General features: G+C 44.0%; 1 protein-coding gene across 3 annotated transcripts in view; it reads left to right on the forward strand.

Annotated features, from left to right (window-relative positions):
- The window catches only part of Cers3 (ceramide synthase 3), a 105,047-nt gene that overhangs the window by 47,658 nt on the left and 37,519 nt on the right, over positions 1-19,870 (forward strand). For all 3 annotated transcript variants that reach the window (XM_039087583.2, XM_039087587.2, NM_001127561.1), the window contains 6 exon segments: positions 3,305-3,423; positions 5,484-5,541; positions 7,362-7,412; positions 8,779-8,871; positions 9,878-10,006; positions 15,192-15,298. In XM_039087583.2, coding sequence (XP_038943511.1) covers positions 3,305-3,423; positions 5,484-5,541; positions 7,362-7,412; positions 8,779-8,871; positions 9,878-10,006; positions 15,192-15,298 — 557 coding nt within the window.

Here is a 19,870-nt window from a genome sequence, read left to right on the forward strand (position 1 = left end):
TCAAAAAAATATGTTTATGATATCAGTATTGTCCAGATGGGCTTTCAGCGAGGTGCCTCTGTATCCCAAAACAAGAAAAGGAACACCAACAACATATGTTTGCTATGTTCTAGATGAATGTACTGATCAGGTGCTTGTAGAAATGATACAGTAGCAACAAAATTGGATTGGTCTAAGATCTGGGAAAATTCCAGAAAGAAGGCAAGGCCTTACTTGCTTGCTCACTGCTGGATCTCTAACACCTAACATTGTGCCTGGGCTGCCTTGAGGAGAGGCTCTGTGCGTATTTTCAAGTAAGTGGGTGAATAGCAAGGTTAAATGGTAAAGCGAGCTCCAAAGTGTTCTCACGGCCAGGACAGAGGATACAGCGCAGCAGCACTCCGCTGGGGCCGGTGATGGGAGAAGACGCACCAAGCAATGGAATTTGGATTCCATCTTGTTTCAAGGAGTCAACAGGCTGCTTAGAAGGAAGGATGTATGTAGGTTTCTATTTAGTACATAATTTTCAGCCCGCAGGCATTTTCTGTTGTGAATGTGAGTCCTCAGCATAGACAGCACTGGGTTCTGTGTATAGAACACGCTCATCCCATGGCCCTAAACTGCTCCTGTGAGGCAGGTAGCTTTTGTACCACACCATTCTCCTCAGGGCAGAGTGCAGTGCTCCCTGGCCAGGGGCAGCAGTGTTGGTCCCTTGATTTTCAGCTTCCTGTCCTGCCCACCACCTTTGTGGCCTGGATCCCTTTTCCTCTGTCCAGGGAGACGGTATATGGAGCCTTCTGTGTTGGAGTGTCATCCTGCTGTCTTGTTTGACCTAGGGTGGGAGGCTTCTGGTGTGAAAAACAGAAGCCTAGCACAGAAGGGCAACATGGGCATGTTCTCTACCTCTAGTCTCTGTCCTCACTGTCACCTTTACAAGAGGAAGGTCAGTTACAAAGAGGAAGTGAACTGTAACCCACCATGTGCATTCCAGACAAGATCCTCCCTGAAGTGACCCACCCTTGTGTGTTCTCTGCAGTTGTGTCTTCTCTTGGGGCTGCTTTCTGATCGTTAAGCCCTCCCTACCCACCCCACTGTTACCTCTCAATAACCACACATGGGGCCCTCCCCACCTTCCCCAGCACATTTCGGGGCTCAGCTACAGTGTGACTTCCAAAAGCTGCATGCATGAGGCAAGGTCAACCTTACCCCGTCTTTCCATATCTCAATTCCTTGCTGAATTGTAGGACAGTCACATAAGACTGACTGATCTAGATCAGCACGGTTCTGGAAGAAGACAGTAGTGAGCAGCTACCTGTTCAGTCTTCTCAAAGAAAGGAAGCAAACAACCCGTGATGTTCAGAATCCCTGATCTGAAAGAGTGTCTCTTCCTTCTCGTCAGGTTAGTGAAGGGCCAGCCACTCAGTAAAGATACAGAACAACAGTAACTCTTCCACCTGTGCTGTGGCTTCTGGTGACTGTGCTGTTGTCCTGGTTCCTAGACAACTGTGATCCATACCAGATGATCTCACAGAAACTATCTGGTTGGTCAAAACCTGCTGAGTGACCAGCAGCCAGATTTAGCCCACAAAGTGCTCATTTGCACTTAGCCTAAATTAACTGTGAGGCTCTGATTAATAATTTTAAAAGTGGCTTCACATCAAAGTTCCAGGACTGTACTTTTTTCTCTCTGGAAATGTCAGGGCTTGGTGTCAGCTGGCGCTTGGGGGTGGACCCACTGTGCCACAGCCGATGGCCCTTGGAGGTGGACCCACTGTGCCACAGCCGATGGCCCTTGGAGGTGGACCCACTGTGCCACAGCCGATGGCCCTTGGGGTGGACCCACTGTGCCACAGCTGCAGCTTGTGTCTTGAGTAGGAAGCTGAGTCAGTTTTTGGCAATGTGGTTTTGTTTTGTTTCTACAACAGAATTAAGAGGACATTTTCTTATATTAGAAAATGAAAGACCGGGCTAGAGAGATGGCTCAGTGGTTAAGAGCACTGACTGCTCTTCCAGAGGTCCTGAGTTCAATTCCCAGCAACCACATGGTGGGTGACAACCATCTGTAGGGGGATCTGATGCCCTCTTCTGGTGTGTCTGAAGACAGCTACAGTGTACACGTATAAATAAAAATAAATAAACCTTAAAACAAACAAACAAACAAACAAAAAACGAAAGACCAAGAGACCAATGCCATTTCAAAAGGCTGGTAAAGAACATGTTCCTTGTGGAAGTGGGAAGCATTAGTGGCCATCAGGGTAATGCAGGGAGCGCACCTGGGAAAACCCCGCTGCGAAGCGGGTCTGGTCCTCTTGGCCTTTAGTTTTTTGGCTCTAGTGGACTTCAGATTTCGTAATCTTTGGGCAGTAATCCATCATCGGTGTCGTTTCCCATTAAATCATAGCCTGCAACACTTCTGCTTCCCAGAAGAGAAAGCATCGTTACTTTATAATCATTATTTTAATGGTTGGAAATCGTTTGGTTTGACTGTGAAAGTGGCTAGCCAGTGCCTGCTGGGGTTTCCTTGGCTCTGTGACTATCAGAAGGACTGCATGGAGTAACAGAAAGCCTCCTAGCCCGCGTCCTGTCAACCTGTGACTATTTCCACATCTTGCACAAGCCCTAGCAACTCTCAGGCAAGCTTTCGTGTCTCTGTAAGAAATGTGAGGAAATAATGTTTGACTGACACGGTAAACTCTTCTACTCTATCCTGCACCTAGCAGGCTCTAACTAGATCTTTGTGAGTTCACATACTCAACTGAAACCTCTGGGTTGCTAATATGTAGAGAGTCATTTCTACTTAGTAATCCACAAGCTAGTGTGGCTTTGGCTTGGGGTCTATGTGTGTAAGTGTGATTTCACTAATAAAAGTTAGTTCCCTGGCTCACGGTCTTCTGCCTGTTTATCTCACCATCTCCTGACTGTGTGACATTTGACTCTGCTCTTTACCTTAGTTTTTGTTTTTTGTTTTTTTTTTTCTCGGAGCTGAGGACCGAACCCAGGGCCTTGCGCTTGCTAGGCAGTTGGGGATTTAGCTCAGTGGTAGAGCGCTTGCCTAGCAAGCGCAAGGCCCTGGGTTCAGTCCTCAGCTCTGGAAAAAAAACAAAACAAAACAAAAAGAATGTAGACAACATTTACCTTCGTTTTTACAGATGTGTAGAGTATGTATGTGCTTGTGCGTTTATGTGTGTAGGCCATGCTGTGCCTGTGAAGACACTCCTCCTTCCCCCCATGTCCTGCCTTTCCTGCTGAGATGCCACGATGGCTGCTGGTCCTCTGCTGGCTGCTGTTTGCCCATTCATTTCTTCCTCTTCTTTTTGTGTTTCAGAATGAAGTTTACGGACTGGCAAAGAAGTGTAACTTGACAGAGCGCCAGGTTGAAAGATGGTTTAGAATTCGCCAGAAGCAAAACAAACCTTGCAGGTTGCAGAAATTCCAAGAATCTTGGTAAGAAGGGCCGGAAGCGTAGGTATCACTGTAATTTTAGCCAGCAATGTGGCGTGCAGAGCACGCCCTGACACCAGAGGGGAGGAAGGATCCAAATGCATTTTGCACTTTCCATAGGATCTGTTCCCTACACCAACAAAAGCAAGTTTGGTTTATTTGAATGGTTTCATTAAACACGTCTGCAAAGGTAACATCTAAAGTCCAAAGCACCATCTCACAGCAGCTCAACAATGAGCGTAGTGCAAAATGTACAGTTAGTGGCTGCTGAGAGACCCCAGGTTAGAATTCAGCTGCAAACAGTGTACATTGTTAAACCATTTATAATTCAGAAAGGTTTTTTTTTTAATGAGGAGAAAGCTGTTACTCTTAACTGTCCTTGCTTCTCTCTTCTCTTCTAGAAGACACAAGGCTCTAAGGTGGACCCAGTGCTTATTCTGTACTTTAGCCTGAACCCAGACAAACCATAAGCATGTCTTATCGGCTGTTTCTCCTTTCTAGGGTTGAGGTTAGGAAGTCTCAAGACTCTGTCCCAAGTCTGCTGTCTTTATGTTATTGGGGCAGAAGATGTGAGAATGCATCCTCAGATGTGAGCACATCCCTCAGAATTTCATCCCTGTCCTCTTCTAAATTGTAAGGAGCCACTGTGTGCAACAAACTCTGCCTGCATGTGCATAGGGGACTGGAGCTTAGGCAACATACCAGTGGCCATACCTCTGAAGACAAGTGACTCCTCTCCAGAAGCTGTCATCTGCAAATAATTCTCATGCTAGAGTGGGGCCTCACGAGCCCCTCCCCCACCCAGGTTGGAATGTGGACCAGCTTGATTTTGCACAGGCCTTATGTTGGGCTGTGAGTTAATGAGTAACCGACTGTGCCTTAGAAGGAAGACAGTGTTTCCCAGCCTTTCCCATTGTCCTTTGGCCCTTACCATGTTTCAGCCCCCTCTCCAACCATGGTCACGGAGCCTCGTAGCATGGGTGGATACAGATGTCCCCTAGCACTGAGGACTTGCAGGAATCTACTGATCAGTATTAACTGCTGCCTGCTGCATAAAGGAAGTTTGTCTTCCAATCTTGAGAGCAGCGCTACACTATAGCTTTAACCATAAAAATTTAGAAGGCATGTTCATAGAGCAGACCAACAGAAGCGGATTTCTCCCCCAGGGCCCATGCCCCTCCCCCATAGGTTCTTGATAGAGTTCTAGGACCAGGAGAGAGTTCTCCTCCCATGGCTCAGGGGCAGCCAATTGATGCCTGATTCGTGAGACAGTTCTTTCTCTTTTTCTCTTTCTCTCTTCCTCTCTCTCTTTCTTTTTTTCTTTTTTGAGAACTGTTCATTTGGCTTGTGGCCCATTACTCAACTGGGTGTTTTGTTTTGTTTTGTTTATTTTTATAGTTCTTTAAGTCTTCTGCATAGCCGCCCTATAACTAGTGTGCACTTGGCACTAAGCTCTCTCCCCTATGTTAACAGCAGGGTTTTTGCTGTGCAGAAACCCTTTAATTTCACATCATACCCCTATTGATCCTCGTTTTTACTAATGGCTCGAACTAGACAGTCCACTCAACCCTTGCCTATGTTTACATCTTGAACCTTTTTATATACATTTCTCCTCTCAAAGTCTTCTTGGGTCTCACATTCATATCTTGGATACTTTTGAGTTGATTTTTGTACATGGTGAGAAATATAAATCCTATTAAGCCCCAGATGTGGATTTCCTGTTTCCCCAGTACCATTTATGATGGGGCTGTATTGTTTCCAATGTAGTTTTTGACAATTTTGTTGGCTGTATCTGTGACACTTTCATATTCCATCCATCTATGTGTCTGCTTCTTGGGCAAGCACCATAGCGTAGGATTTGAGATCAGGTATTATGATGTGTCAGGCACTGTTCTGCCCACTGTTTGTGTGTTTGTGTTCCCGTGTGGAGTTTAGGATAGGGTGAACTTACACTTGTTGGACTCTACGATACCTGTTCTTCAAAGTCTGTCGTGCCAGATTCCCCCTCCTTCATATGTCAGTCACTGATCCAGGGGATTGAAGCTTTTCCTTTCTTTTGGCAGCTGGCGATTTACATTCTATTTCATGATGACGGTGGCTGGAGCTGTGTTTCTGTATGATGTAAGTTGCCATTTTTACAACTTTGGAATTTGTCTTGAAATTTTAAATATTTTTGTCTATGATTTGTATCAATGCAAAGCCCTCACCTCAAAAGGATAAGAGACAGTGTATTCTGGAGCCAAATCAACTGCCCATGACCCAGGATGCAAATAGAGGTCACCCCAAATGTTCCCATGTGGCCAGGCTTTCCTGAAGTCTCATAGAAACAGAACAAAGCAAATCATAAACAGAAATACTTTTCAGATACATTGGTGGAAATGTCAGACAAGCAGGTCACAGCAGAGCAGAGATGCTCAGCTACAAGCCTGGGTACCATAAGGCAGCATCTTTAACCTTTGGTTGGCAGGAGCTAGGGTTCTGTTTGTATATTCCAAAGGGTTTACCTAATAGCCAGAAAGATGCTAGCTCACATCCAGAGGTGGATAACAAGTGGCCACTAGGAGGGGCTCCCTACTCCCCAAGATAAACTGAAATTAGGCTCTGACCCACAACACTCTAACCTTTCCACAATCTTGGAAGTTCTAGTCAGTTAGTCAGCCATGCAGATCTCTGCCTGTTCCCCCCGGAACTTCTCTCACCAGTTTTTCAGGACATAACACTCCATAAGTTAACCAGGTTAAGAGCTCTTATCTAGCATGAGCAGGGCCCAAAATAAGCCTCCTGATGTTTTATTGCTGTAATTGTCTCAAGGTATCCTTGCCTTTTCATTTATTTATTTATTTATTTATTTATTTATTTATTTCTTTATTTATGCCCCCCAACTCTTGACATAGGTTCTCAATATGTATCTGAGACTGGGCTGAAACCCACTATGTAGCCCATGCCAGATTTGTAGCTTTCCTCTCTCAGCCTCCCAAGTGCTAAGATTAGAGCCATTTGCTACCAACCCAATACACGGAACAGGTATAAAAACTGACCCAGAAAGTATTTTATTAGCATATTTATTTATTCAAAACAGTCCCTTCAACAAGACTGTCCTAGTATTGATGCCAGAGTCATTGTAAGTAGTGAATTTTCAGTATTATATGGGAATGTGAGTCAGTGCCCACAGAGGGAGAAATGCATTCAAGAGAAGAAATGGGATCTGCACAGGAGAACTAGTACAATAGGAGAGACACAAATGAGTCATTACAATGGTGAACACACACATGGGTCAGTGTGACAGTGAACACACATGGGCCAGTGTGACAGTGAGCACACACATGGGTCAGTGTGACAGTGAGCACACACTTGGGTCAGTGTGACAGTGAGCACACACTTGGGTCAGTGTGACAGTGAACACACTTGGGTCAGTGTGACAGTGAACACACCTGGGTCAGTGTGACAGTGAACACACCTGGGTCAGTGTGACAGTGAGCACACACTTGGGTCAGTGTGACAATGAGCACACACTTGGGTCAGTGTGACAGTGAACACACACTTGGGTCAGTGTGACAGTGAACACACTTGGGTCAGTGTGACAGTGAGCACACACTTGGGTCAGTGTGACAGTGAACACACTTGGGTCAGTGTGACAGTGAGCACACACTTGGGTCAGTGTGACAGTGAACACACTTGGGTCAGTGTGACAGTGAATACACTTGGGTCAGTGTGACAGTGAACACACCTGGGTCAGTGTGACAGTGAGCACATACTTGGGTCAGTGTGACAGTGAACACACTTGGGTCAGTGTGACAGTGAGCACACACTTGGGTCAGTGTGACAGTGAACACACATGAGCCAGTGTGACAGTGAACACCACAAAAAGCTGTGTTTCCTGCTGAAATAAACCAGCTTTTGACTGACTGAGTTGAATCGTCTTTTGGCTTCCTGTTTTTCAGAAACCATGGGCATACGACCTCTGGGAGGTTTGGTATGATTATCCCAGACAGGTAAGTCCTCCCTGAAGCAGCGTCTCCATAACTTAACACCAAGTTCAGATGCCTTCCCAGATCTCAGTGGGTTTTCTGTTTTGTTTTGTTTCTTTGATGGTTGGTTGCTTATTTTGTTTTTATGACTCATTCTTTTTAGGGTAGCTCTGGCTGGCCTTAAACTCAATGCAAACCAAGGTTGGCCCTGAACTTGCAGCTCTTCTGCCCTTATTTCCAACCAAAGCAGCAGGCTAAAATAAATATTTTTGTCCTGTTAGCCCCAGCATAAACAACAAAATTAGAGAGCTACTGGGATGACAGCTTGGTGGTCAAAACACTGACTGCTCTCCCAGGAGGACAGGGGTTTGATTCTTGTTACCCACGTGCTGGCACATGGCTGTGCTTATCTCCAGTTCCAGGGGTCCACTGTCCTTTCTGCCCTCTGCAGTAACCATGCATACCCATGGTCAGACATATGCAGGCAAAACATCGATGCAGATAATATAAACTGTAAAAATGAAATAAAACAACAGGACAGAGGAACAAGAAAGCATTCAAAGAAAAGTCCTACTCACCACACAGGTTATAATCTAGTCCTGTTAATGCTGGCCCGTTTGCTTTTCTCTTATCTGTTATCTCTTGGGGCATAGCAAACTACCCTCAAGCCTACTGCCATGAAATGCTACAGTCTCTCATGACGTGGGTTGCGTGAGATGATTCATGCACTTCACGGCATTTGGTGGCCTTACTCCTGTTTATCACCTGGCACTTAGTAGGCTTTTCTGCTTAATTAACTAGTTAAAAGTTATTTATTTATGTATTTATTTACTGTGTGGTCTCTTTGGCTCAGCTTTCTTAAAAGTGCTCATGAAATCTATGCTTCAGTTACATCAACTATTGTCCTTTTGGCCAAATACCAAGACTAAATCCACAGGCATGGCAGGAGGAGACCAAATAAGGCTGTAGATATTGATAGGGTATATTTAGGTATCAGTCCATTACACTAAATAACATGTCTCAATATGCCTTGATGTCTTAAGCAATTCCCTAATATAACTGTACTAAGAAATATTCTAGCCGTTGAAATTTACTTTTATTCAGAAGATAATTTTAGAGACCTCAAATAATTGCATATCTAACATAACTTACATTAAGCTAAAATTAGGTATTCACATCTGTAACATTTTTAAAAATATCTTAATCAAAACATTTCTTTTGGTTAGAATACTTACTTCTCTATTCTTTCAAAAAGTAAACACTGTGACCCGTCCTCTGTGATTGCTTTGGGGGAATTTACGTCACTGCCATTTCTTGCGATTGTATGGAATATACATGGGTCTCAGTGGTGAGGTGGCATCTGGAGTTATGACTGTTCTCTTTTCCTCAGCCTTTGCTGCCCTCCCAGTACTGGTACTACGTTTTGGAGATGAGTTTTTATTGGTCACTGGTGTTTAGCCTGGGCTCTGATATCAAGAGGAAGGTATGTTCTGTATTTATAAAAGTTTTTTTTATCCATTTCTTTGACTTTTTTCACTCCTTTGCCCCTAATTCTGCCTATAAACTGTATGTTGTGCATAGTTAACTCGAGCTCGTGGGCTACTTTTGCTTGTGATAATGCCTAGACGAATTCAAGTTATACCCATGTTGTGATGGTTTGATAAATGCCTGTAGAAAAACAGAAACGTTATGTTTGAAGCTGTTTTCCTGATCTGCAAATACCCTCCTTTCTGTTTCCTTTGGCTTTGTTAGTGTAATGGCTTCAACACTGTGACGCAGCTTCCACTGATGGCAGACCACTGTACACAATCCTTTCTAATGGTTTCAAGGACTTTGGCATGGCTACCACCTCCCAACCCTTAACTCCATAGTTATTCCTCTTAGAAATCCTATTTGACACTTCCGTAGCTTTGCTTTATTTACAGGAAAACCGAGTTGCAGGTATTAGTGCGCCCCACCCCCAGGTGTCAGCATGATGCATTTCAGGGCTGTCTGTTTTACTGTGTCACTGGGTCAGTTGTCAGATTAGAGCCTGAGTGCAGCCACAAGATTTTCCTTAGCAAATTAAATCAAATAAGAAGTGGTACTGGTGCCTTAGGTGCAGCCATCACTAGTGGGTACACTGCAGTCCACAGGTATCTTCCAAGAAAATTGACAGAATCTGAGAATACAGTGTAATGAGTCATGAAAAGAATGTCAGAATGTCAGGTAGATGACAAGTGTTAGGTGCTATGTCAGTTAAATTATCTCATCAATAAGAGTGACACTTGCCCTGGCTCCTCTCTCACAAGGACTCTGTTAAGAAAAACACACGTACAACAATGTGTGTGTGTGTGTGTGTGTGTGTGTGTGTGTGTGTGTGTGTGTAATGAATTCTAAACATAAAAACATGCAGATGTAAATTACTGGTACCATTCATATTCTCTGTTGCAGTCACTGGGGAATAACTGCTTTTGCCTAATGGCTTCCATTTCTCTTTCATTATGTAGGATTTCCTCGCTAATGTCATCCACCACCTGGCTGCTATTAGTCTGATGAGCTTCTCCTGGTGTGCTAATTACATTCGCAGTGGGACCCTCGTGATGTTTGTTCATGATATATCTGACATTTGGCTAGAGGTAAAGGTTAACCATTTAAATGATAATGAGTGTGGTGTCCTGGTTTCTTCTAAGCGCTCACAGAGAGAATTATCTGTGAGTGATTTGGCAGGGCCCTCTGCCCTGAAAACACCCAATATCTAAGAAGGTGCAGTCTCCAAGTCCCTTCAAGATGAAGCCTCTCAGTGTGTGTCTTTCCATTCTCTACACTGTGCGAGTGAGCCTGGTTTGTGTGACTGTGTTCACAGGAGCTGCATACTGCTGCCCACTCAGGAAGTGGTAGGAGATAGCTGAATGAAAAATAAATTCAAGTTTTTTAGAGGCAAAGCTTGGAACTGGATTCTCAAGGTTGGACAGCACCCTCAGTTACTAACTTAAGCCAGAGGCTGGCTCTGAGTGCTCAGTCTCTGCTTCCTCCAACCCCATCTCCTGCTCTAGGGAATGCCCACTGGTGTTTGTCAAAGGGCATTCGTTTCCTAAGGGAGTGTGTCAGGAGGCAGGGGACATTGAGGCAGAAGCCTCCTGTTCCTCCTCCAGGGCTGTCCTGGGCCTCTCTGACAGCATTAGTTCCTGCTGGCGTGGGCTGTGATTGACTGGTCCTCTCTGTGCAGCCTCCTGCGATAGTTACAACAGCATTTCCCAGCGCTAGTTGACTCATTTCAGTGTACTGACTCATAACAAACCCAGAGAAGACAGTGAAGACTACTTCATACTTGGAGTGCTGATAATTGACTGTAGGTCAATATGGAAGACATTAAATTAAATAGAATTTCATTTATCAAGATTCAGGTTTGAGCTTTTGTAATGTACTAGAAAGCAGGTCTGTTTTGTGGGCTTCGTGTGGTTTCTGTTATACGTACTTCCATGTTCCCTCCCCCTGCCCTTGTTTTTATATCTTTCTACAAATATGAAAACCAGGGACCGGAGAGATGGCTCAGCAGTTAAGAGCACTGGATGCTCTTCCAGAAGTCCTGAGTTCAATTCCCAGCAACCACATGGTGGCTCACAGCCATCTGTGATGGGATCTGTCATGCACACAGAACACTCATACATAAACAAAAATTAAAACAACAACGACAACAAAAACAAAATATGAAAATCATTTTTAAGGCCTGGCTAGATTTAGCTCATGTACTGGAAGGTAGTTTGCCCAACCCTACTTAATAAGTAACCAGAAGTCATTTGAAGAAACATCGAAGCAACTGGCCTCTATGTAAACCATTCTCAGCTTAGAGCGTTGGGTAAGGCTATCTATCATACATGCTTCAGGATGGCAGGCTCAGCAGACCAATGCTGTCCAGGGTTGTGTCCTGTTGTGTTCTGAACATGGCCACCTCTGCCACAAGCACCACTTTCTCTGGTCCTTTCTCAGTAACCTTGGCTGAAAAGCCAGGCTGCATTGGGCCTGAGTGAAGAATTGCATACCCTTGTCTTGCTTCTGAACCCTCATTTGCTCAGCTCTGATGTGCAGCACTGAAACACTCCCGTTGTATTTTTAAGGGAAAGGGAGATGTTAAAGCTCAGGGTCTGAATGCTTAGTTTTCTCAGCTTTCCCGCTACCTTGTCATAGACATAACTCCCTAAGAGATTTGGGCAAATTACTTATTGTTTTGTTTTCTAGCCCCAACTGTAACATGAGAAGTCATATCAATCCCTTATGGTATATTATAATGTTTAGCTCATTACTGTTTGAAATTTTCCCAAGTTTTGAGGTAAAAAAAAAACGGGAAATGGCATGTCAGACTTCAAGGTCCCTTCATGGTTAAAATGTAAGCACAGCCTCATGTTGTTACTAAATCATGAGTCATTCTTGATCCAAAGTCAAGATCTAACTCAAGGCTCATACCCAAGGCTAGTGCCTTCCATCAACAGCTGGGGGTAGAGACAGCACTGTGTGATGGTGGGAGGTGGGCCTCCTTTTGGTGTTCTCCCAGGGACGTATGACCCATGGTTTCTTTGAATAGTTGTCAAGTGTTCACTTTCTCAATCAAGTTGTAATTAAACCCAGACCTGGCACTGCCCTTGCTTGTGGAGACTTGCCCTGAGTTGGAGCCACTGACCTCTGTAAGCTTCAAGACAGGTGCTGTGTCCCTTAGTTCTCTTTGCAACAATAAAACCTCCCTCAATACCTACAGCATTTTCTTTTTCTCATGTTTTTTAAAATTTTTTATTATATATTTCTTTACTTACATTTCAAAGGTTATTCCCCTTCCCGGTTTCCTGTCCATAAGCCCCCATTCCCTCCCCCCCTCCTCCATACAGGTATTCCCCATATACATCCCCCGTATTGCCCTCCCCTATATTCCCCTGCACTGGGAGGGGTCCAACCTTGGCAGGACCAAGGGCTTTCCCTTCCACTGGTGCCCCAACAAGGCTATTCTCTGCTACATAAGCAGTTGGAGCCCTGGGTCAGTCCATGAATAGTCTTTCGGTAGTGGTTTAGTCCCTGAAAGCTCTGGTTGGTTGGCATTGTTGTTTTTATGGGGTTGCAAGCTCCTTCAACTCTTTCAATACTTCCTCTAATTCCCCCAAGGGGGTCCTATTCTCAGTTCAGTGGTTTGCTGCTGGCACTGACCTCTGTATTGGACATGCTCTGGATGTGTCTCTCAGGAGAGATCTATATCCAGTCCCTTTCCGCATGTATTTTTTAGCTTCATCAATCTTATCTAGTTTGGGTGGCTGTACATATACGTGGGCCACATGTGGGGCAGACTCTGAATGGCCATTCCTTGAGTCACTCCTCTAAACTTTGCTTCCATATCCCCTCCTATGAATATTCCCCCGCCCTTTTAAGAAGGAGTGGGAGCATCTGCATTTTGGTCATCCTTCTTCTTGAGCTTCCTGTGCTCTGTAGATTGCATCTTGGGTAATTTGAGCTTTTTGGCTAATATCCACTTGTCAGTGAGGGCATACCAAGTGTGTTTTCCTGTGATTGAGTAACCTCACTCAGGATGATATTTTCTAGTTCATTCCATTTGCCTATGAATTTCATGAAGTCATTGTGTTTGATAGCTGAGTAGTACTCCATTGTGTAGATGTACCACATATTTTGAATCCATTCCTCTGTTGAAGGGCATCTGGGTTCTTTCCAGCTTCTGGCTAGTATAAATAAGGCTGCTATGAACATAGTGGAGCATGTGTCTTTGTTCTGTGTTGGAGCATCTTTTGGGTATATGCCCAGGAGTAGTATAGCTGGGTCCTGAGGTAGTACTATGTCCAATTTTCTGAGGAACCTCCAGACTAATTTCCAGAGTGGTTGTACCAGTCTGCAGTTCCACCAACAATGGAGGAGTGTTCCTCTTTCTCCACATCCTCGCCAGCATCTGCTGTCACCTGAGTTTTTGATCTTAGCCATTCTGATTGGTGTGAGGTAGAATCTCAGGGTTGTTTTGATTTGCATTTCCCTAAGGATGTTGAACATTTCTTTAGGTGCTTTTTGGCCATTCTATAATCCTCAGCTGAGAATGTTTTGTTTAGCTCTGTACCCCATTTTTTAATAGGGTGATTTGGCTCTCTGGAGTCTAACTTCTTGAATTCTTTATATATTTTGGATATTAGCCCTCTATCAGATGTAGGATTGGTGAAGATCTTTTCCCAATCTGTTGGTTGCCATTTTGTCCTAACAACAGTGTCTTTTGCTTTACAAAAGCTTTGCAGTTTTATGAGGTCCCATTTGTCAATTCTTGATCTTAGAGCATAAGCCATTGGTGTTTTGTTCAGGAAATTTTCCCCAGTGCCCATGTGTTCCAGATGCTTCCCCACTTTTTCTTCTGTTAGTTTGAGTGTATCTGGTTTTATGTGGAGCTACAGCGCTTTCTTAAACATGCCTTATTTAACGCCTTTTCTTGGCCTCTTTCTGATCTTCTCTGATATTCTCCGTGTCCCAGTTTGGATCCAGTACCCAACATTTTTATGTACCCTGATAGATACTTAGCATTTATCCAGCTCTACCATTTACTCAGCCAAGAAGGTATTGAGGGCTTGTCTGCCCAACTGTAGCATTTTGACCTCATGAGTGGGCTCACAGAGATTCTGATACCTGGGCATATGTCCAGCTTCTCACCTTGGCACAGCTTCTGACCTTGAAGGTAGTTCTGCACTCCATTCTAAGACTCTGGTCTCTGCCTCTTACCCAGCCCTCATCACTGGGTCTATTGGCTTTCTATATGAGCTGCTGAAGTTGTTCCCATTGTAGCTTCTGCTACCCCACAGGATGACATCATCCTTGGTAAGACCTCTAGAAAGCATGGCAAATGCAGTTCAGACGCTTCTTGAAGGTATGCATGTTGCCTTTCTTGTTCAAGGAAGATCTTGAAACTCCAAGACGCAATTTCTGAACTATGCTCCCTTGTACTAATGACTTCTCTGCTGGTATGACAAAATCCCATGACCAAAAGCAATTTAAAAGGAGTTTATGTTGGTGTACAGTTCTAGTTAGAAATCTAAAATAGTAGAGAAGACACTCAGCAGGACTAGGAAGCGGAGACTCCCCATCTCAATGTGCCCAGGAAACAGAGAGAATGAGCTGTAAGTGGACCAAGGCTATTAACCCTCAAAGCCAGTACACAGTGCTGTCCTTCCTCCTGTAAGGATGGATCTCCTAAAAGCTCTGGAACCTCCTCAGGTAATGCCACCAACGGATGACCAAGCATTCAAATGCATGACCCAATGGGGACTTCTCCCACCCAAACCACTGCATCCCCTCGAGGGCTGGTCTGTATTCCAGGCACTCCTACCAATGCCTCACCTACCACTTCCACTTCAACTCTGGGCTTCATGGGAGAGTGCAGTAGAGCATCCCTAACATTGTGTTGACTGCAGCAGTCCAGGCACACCCACATTTCACTCCTGTTCTAGGATCTGTCCAGTCCAGCTCCCCTCTCAAATAAAGCAAGATATGAAGTAGATGTTCATTAAAAAAGCATGCAAGGATTCACTGTGCTCACTTCTAGTGTTTTAGAAACACAGGGAGCTTGTTTCTGCTTTTTAACATGTCTTTTAAGGAATGATGTTATTGCAGCTTTCAAACCTGTATTGAGTGGCAGAGCTTTGCTCTACCTTTGAGGGTTACCATCATGGCCAATGTCACCTCACCCATGTTCCCATCTATGCTCAGACCTTCCCCAGGTGACTTTCAAGCAAGATTGTTTTTATAGCTTTTGCCATGAGCATTTTAACTGAATGTAGTTTCTGTCTTTGCTTTCAGTCTGCTAAGATGTTTTCCTATGCTGGATGGAAGCAAACCTGTAATACCCTGTTCTTCATCTTCGCCATCGTGTTCTTCATTAGCCGATTCATTATATTTCCGTTCTGGTGAGTAGACAAGGCGCCATATCCTGCCTAGTGACAGTCACAACACTACCCTTCGTCCTTGGATGCTTTACTAAAAGACAAAACATTGTAGCTTTATGTTTCTAATAAGTAATTCAACTAACTCTCAGCATAGAAACACCACAGAGGGAGCTACAGTGGGTGGGCAGTGGCTATCACTTTTCTTCTGCACTCATGAATGTGGGTCTTTCTTTGAGATCAGCAGCTTTTCTGGTCACTCAGTGAAAAGCCAGTGGCCAGAGCCTGGGACTCTACAAGAAAAGCCTGTTCTGCGTTGTAGTACTCACAGGTGCCTCTTTGATGCCAGACACTGGACCAATCCTGTCCAGACCTATACTGCATCTGACAGAAGTAGGCATTGTCACTCTGCTTCACAGATAAGGACCTTCTTCATGGCCATGGGACCCCAAGTCTAGGGATCCTGTGACATTGCATGGCTCTATCTGTTGATTTTATTTAGCCATAGGAGACTGTGAGGTAGGTTACCTATCTGATGTTTCATGTGGCAGTCCATCCTCAACAATCATAATTCTCTACATGTCAACTTACAGAAAACAGGATAAACATGGAGAAGTGTCAAATGGCCTGGAAGGAAAAGCCTAGAAATAATCTCTGTTTAGGGTTAGCCTGGGAACTTCAGCTCCTCTCCATAGAAGAATGCAGAAACAAATGGATATTCCAGTTCCACACCTCTTTCTTAGGTGGATGGACAGCATCCTGACCTGCCGGTCATTCAGGATTGGCATTCAGGAAGGTCTGGCCAGAGTGGTCAATGAGTGGTCAATGAGAGCTGTCTTTGCCAAGAAAGCCAGCCAATTCTGTAAACCGAGACTACGGATCTGAAATTAGTATTTTCTGGAAAGGAGAGGTACAGTGTACTGGCTTGTTTCAAAGATGGAAGTCAGGCTAGAATCAAATCCTGTGCCACACTTAACCGCCTCTGTGGTTCGGGACAGCTTGGATCATCTCTCTGCATCTTTAGTTTCTCATCTTGTAAGACAGAAGTAAGAATTTACATGAGGCTTACCTTTAATATGACATATAAGAGAGTTTTAGAAAATGTCTGCTTAGTACAGGCTCAGTAAGCAATGCTGAGTCTTCTAATTTTATTAACATTGTTAATTAGTATTTCAAAATTGAGAGCTTAATCTAGAATCAAATCCAAGATAAATGCCTCATACATTCCTTGCTTGGTAATTTTTTGTTGTTTTTGTTAGTAAATTTGGTCTTTCACACTTTAATGCATGCACATCATCCCTCTTGCTAAACTTCCACATTAACTGGCTCCTGTCCCCGCCCATCAACCTCTTTTGCCTCTTCATTAGTTTGGGTCTTCTTAAGTGTCTCACAGAGTTTGATCAGGGTTGTCTATATGGACCCGGGTTTAGAGCCAACTACCAGAACTTGGTGGGCTCACCAGTAGGTACACAGTTGATATCTTCCCTCCAATCACACAGATTATGTCAGTTGCCCACAAATCTGTAGAATGTAGTTGGCGCCCTGTGAATCATATTCTTCTCCATAGCTGACTATTATTAGGAGGACTTGACCTCTGTGGACCCAATGCCAGTGTGTCTTGTCCAGGGCTGAGCGCTCAACTGTCCTTCATCGTCTCATACGATTATTGGCCTTTGCCTTCAATTCCCTTTACTACGAGGAGCAGAGTCTCTGTTTGAGGCCGAGAGTAGCCTTTGTTCCTGAGTACACATAGATATGTGTCCATGCCTAGGAGATGCTTTGATGTTGTGCCAATTCAGCTAAGCAACCATGTTACGTTCCCCACAACCCCTACGTAGAGTCTAAGACCTCTTCACCATGGGCTTTAGACCAAGTTAACATTAGGCATGGATTCCCTCTTGGAGAACAAGCTCCAAATCAAATTAGAGAGTTGGTTATTCACATAAGAGTCACATTACTATTACACCACTGGGTACATCTTATCTCGAAGATTGGTTTTATAGTTCATAGAGTTCAGAGTTGGGCTAGACAATCAATGCCTTTACCCCTGAAGCACCTTTCACAGTAACATCTGACACCATGAGGTCCATTCAGCAGGGAGAAATCTTCTAGCACAATTCCAGCTTGATTTCTCTACAACTTGCAGCTAAGATGTGTGGTGTCCATAGAGGTAAGGTTGTTATCTATTAGTCCTGATGAGTGACTAAGAGCAATGACTAGAACTGGTAATGTTTCGGGGACTCTGGGACCTCCCTGATCAATGGCTCCCATAGCTGTATCCCATGCTTGGCACTGGGGTTTTTATTTAATGACCCGTTGCTTCTAGACCTATATTGTCTAGTCTTTGCCCGGTATCTGTCTGCAGACTTTTTGTAAGGTTTTTAACTGGGTTACCAGAAAGTCAGTCACCAAGCAATTTTCTCACACCTGCTTCATTTTCTTAACCCTTGCCGTTCCCTCATTGCCCCTCTCTCCCACCACTCCCCCTGCTTGAACCTTTCTATGCCAGTCTACCCCTCCTCTGCCCTCATCTAACCTACTAGATACTATATCTCCCGATTTAAGGCAGCCCCTGCTATCTAGTTTATAGTTTCTTGGGTTCCTGAAATATTCTAAGGTAAGCACATAAAACTAAAGCATCTAGAAATACCATGGTGTTGGCTCAAAACTAGACGAACAGAGTAGAGGAGCAGACAAAGCTCACATAACTCCACCTACCTGGTTATTTTTACAAGGAAGCTGAAAACTCACACTGGAGACAAGAGCATTTCCAACAGTGCTGGGAGATCTGGATGTCTCCACTGATAAGAACAAATGTAGATGCATTCATCTACCCCTGTACAAAACTCAACTCCAAGTGCATCAGAAACCTCAAAATAAAACCTGATGTCTTAAAATCACTAAAGAGAAAAGTAGGGGGAGTTCTTGAACCCATAAAGTTAGGTGAAGATTTTCCAAATACAACTCCAGTAGTCCAGGAAATACGACCAACAACCAGCAAATCTCATGAGACTAAACAGCTTCTGTACAGAAAAATAAATTGTTCATCAAGTGAAAAAGCAGCCTACAGAACAAATGAAAATATCTTCCAGTTGCACAGCTGATAGAGGATTAGTATCTAAAATATAAGCACTAAATTTAAAACAATTAAAACAGGGCCTGTGGAACCGAACACTTTCCCAGAGACCTACAAATGACTAGGAAACACTTTAAAGTTTTCAATACCCTTAACCATCAGGAAAATTCAGATTAAAACCATTTTAAAATGTCATTTTATCCTATCAAAATGGCTATCATCCAGAATACAAATGACTACCAGTGCCCATGTGTGGAAACTCGTGTATGTTGGTGGTGGCGGTGTGACTAGTGCAGTCACTTTGGTGGGATGTCGGACTTGGGTCTGCTCTATGACCATACGCTCTGGGGCACACACCTAAGGCTTCTTGCCCACTGCAGAAACACTTCGTCCATTGTTGGTCATTGCTGCTCTGTTCACAGTACTAGCAAATGGAACCATCCCTGATGTCCATCAACTGACAAATGGATAATGAAAATGTAGGGCATATGCACAATTGAAATTTTTATTTTTATTCCATATTTTTATTAATTATTGGGCATTTCATACATTTCATGCCCATATCAAACAATTAAACTTTATGTTCTCCTTATTTTTTTTGACCTAGTTTATGCTGGCTATATACTCTTGGGTATATGGCCATCAACTGCAGTGTGTTCAACTTTCCAGAGGCCACCCCTAATGAAACCTAACTCTGTCTGTCTGTCTGTCTGTCTGTCTACCTATCTATCTATCCATCTATCTATGTCTCCCAGCAGCTGTCAATTACATGTAGCTGTGGCCCCAGTTGTTTTGTTCAAAACTAGTTATTACTCAGCCTTACTCTTCTTGTGTGATAAAGTTTCCCCACCATATCCAGCTGCTTTTAAGAATTACATTTGTATTATAGACGTTTGACTGTGTCATGCTTCAGTTACTTTGTCTCTGTGTATCCTTTGGCATACATAATCGAGTTTTATGTAGCTATAAAGGAAACTGAAATTTTGAAATGCTCAGGAACATGGATGATGGGACTGGGAAAGATGCTGGGCGAGGTAGCTGAGACCTAGAAAGACAAATGCCTCACGTTAGTGAATGTGTTAGCGCTGCTTTTGTTTAACTCCGAGCATGTGTTTGTAAGTCAGCTTTTGGTTTCCCTATTGTTTCTATGATTCCCATGTTCAGGGTCTCCCTCAAGCAAACTAGCATTAGCTAGCTGTACCGCTCAGCCACCCTAATCTGGAGCACCATTGTTGGGAGGATAAATTGTGACTTGCAGATAACTGTTGACCTAGCTTTTCAAGGTGACTTCCATGGTGCTACAAGATCTGTAGTCTTCCCTCGGTGCTTCTCATGCCCCAGAGGCCCCTCCTGCTGCACTTGGCTGTTTCTGAGCAGGAGACTATCTGTCCACTGGGTGGTTTCAGTCCCTGCTAGGCATGCTTGGTCTGCTGACTGGGAGAGATGGCCTCCTTTACATCATTCGTCAATCATCACTAACCCTGCTGGTTCTCAGCTGTGAGTGGCCTTAGCCAGGTACT

This window comes from Rattus norvegicus, chromosome 1 (genome assembly GCF_036323735.1).
Source record: "Rattus norvegicus strain BN/NHsdMcwi chromosome 1, GRCr8, whole genome shotgun sequence".
NCBI classification, from domain to species: domain Eukaryota; kingdom Metazoa; phylum Chordata; class Mammalia; order Rodentia; family Muridae; genus Rattus; species Rattus norvegicus.